The 831-nt window shown below is 43.9% G+C and overlaps 1 protein-coding gene across 1 annotated transcript in view; it reads left to right on the forward strand.

Moving 5' to 3' along the window:
• Positions 1–297: 297 nt before the first annotated feature.
• LOC104279794 (kalirin) overlaps positions 298–831 on the forward strand; it is a gene marked incomplete at both ends in the record, with an annotated part of 134,169 nt that continues 133,635 nt past the window's right edge. Inside the window, one exon of the mRNA XM_009877203.1 lies at positions 298–420. Coding sequence (XP_009875505.1) covers positions 298–420 — 123 coding nt within the window. The remainder of the gene's footprint in view (positions 421–831) is intronic.

Below are 831 nucleotides of genomic sequence, written 5' to 3' on the forward strand. Positions count from 1 at the left end.
CTGTAAAATATCCGAGATTTCTGACTCCTGTTCACCAAAATTTATTTATGTGAAAGTAAATATTTAATATCTTTCAGGCTCAGATAGCTTGAAAATAAAATGAATACTAAAACCCCAATAATCCTAATTTACCATAAACATTCATCTTCTATGCGGTTTGAATGGACTTTGACAGATCTTCATGTGTTTAGCCACAGCAAACACAAAACGATGCCTCTGCAGCTGTTCTGTCCTCACCCTGAGAATTTCTCTGTCCTGCTAAGGCAGGAGAAGTAATTGGATGTTCTTTTCTGGCAGGTACTGGACTGGATTGAAAATCATGGGGAAGCCTTTCTGAGTAAACATACAGGAGTGGGGAAGTCTCTACACAGAGCACGTGCGCTGCAGAAAAGACACGATGATTTTGAAGAGGTGGCACAGGTAAGAGTCTGAATCAGAGACTTCTGCTTTTTGCCTTGGTTTACGTTACTCCTCTTGTATATTGAGAAAAAAATGGGTCACACTGCTCTCTTCCAGCATTAGAAGCTGACCAGGATCCTGTCTCGCAGGTTCGAAAGTTAGCCTGCACACTGCAAATCACGGTAGCAGCAGGAGTTATAACCAGAAAATCACCGCATCGGGTCAATGGGAGGTCTCAAAGCCCATGAGAAATTGCAAGCAGCTTATGGGGCAGCAACGCAGAGTGTTGGGACACAGGGGAGGATGGCTATGAGTGATAGAAATAGCAGTTGTAACGCCTGCAGGGGAAACTGAGGCCCTCAACAATAAGATGGAAAGCAGGAGCTGGGCAAGAAGCAGGGGAAACATTAGAGTGTGTTAGCAGTAAGGACA

Source organism: Apaloderma vittatum, unplaced genomic scaffold (genome assembly GCF_000703405.1).
Source record: "Apaloderma vittatum isolate BGI_N311 unplaced genomic scaffold, ASM70340v1 scaffold11459, whole genome shotgun sequence".
Classification (NCBI taxonomy): Eukaryota; Metazoa; Chordata; class Aves; order Trogoniformes; family Trogonidae; genus Apaloderma; species Apaloderma vittatum.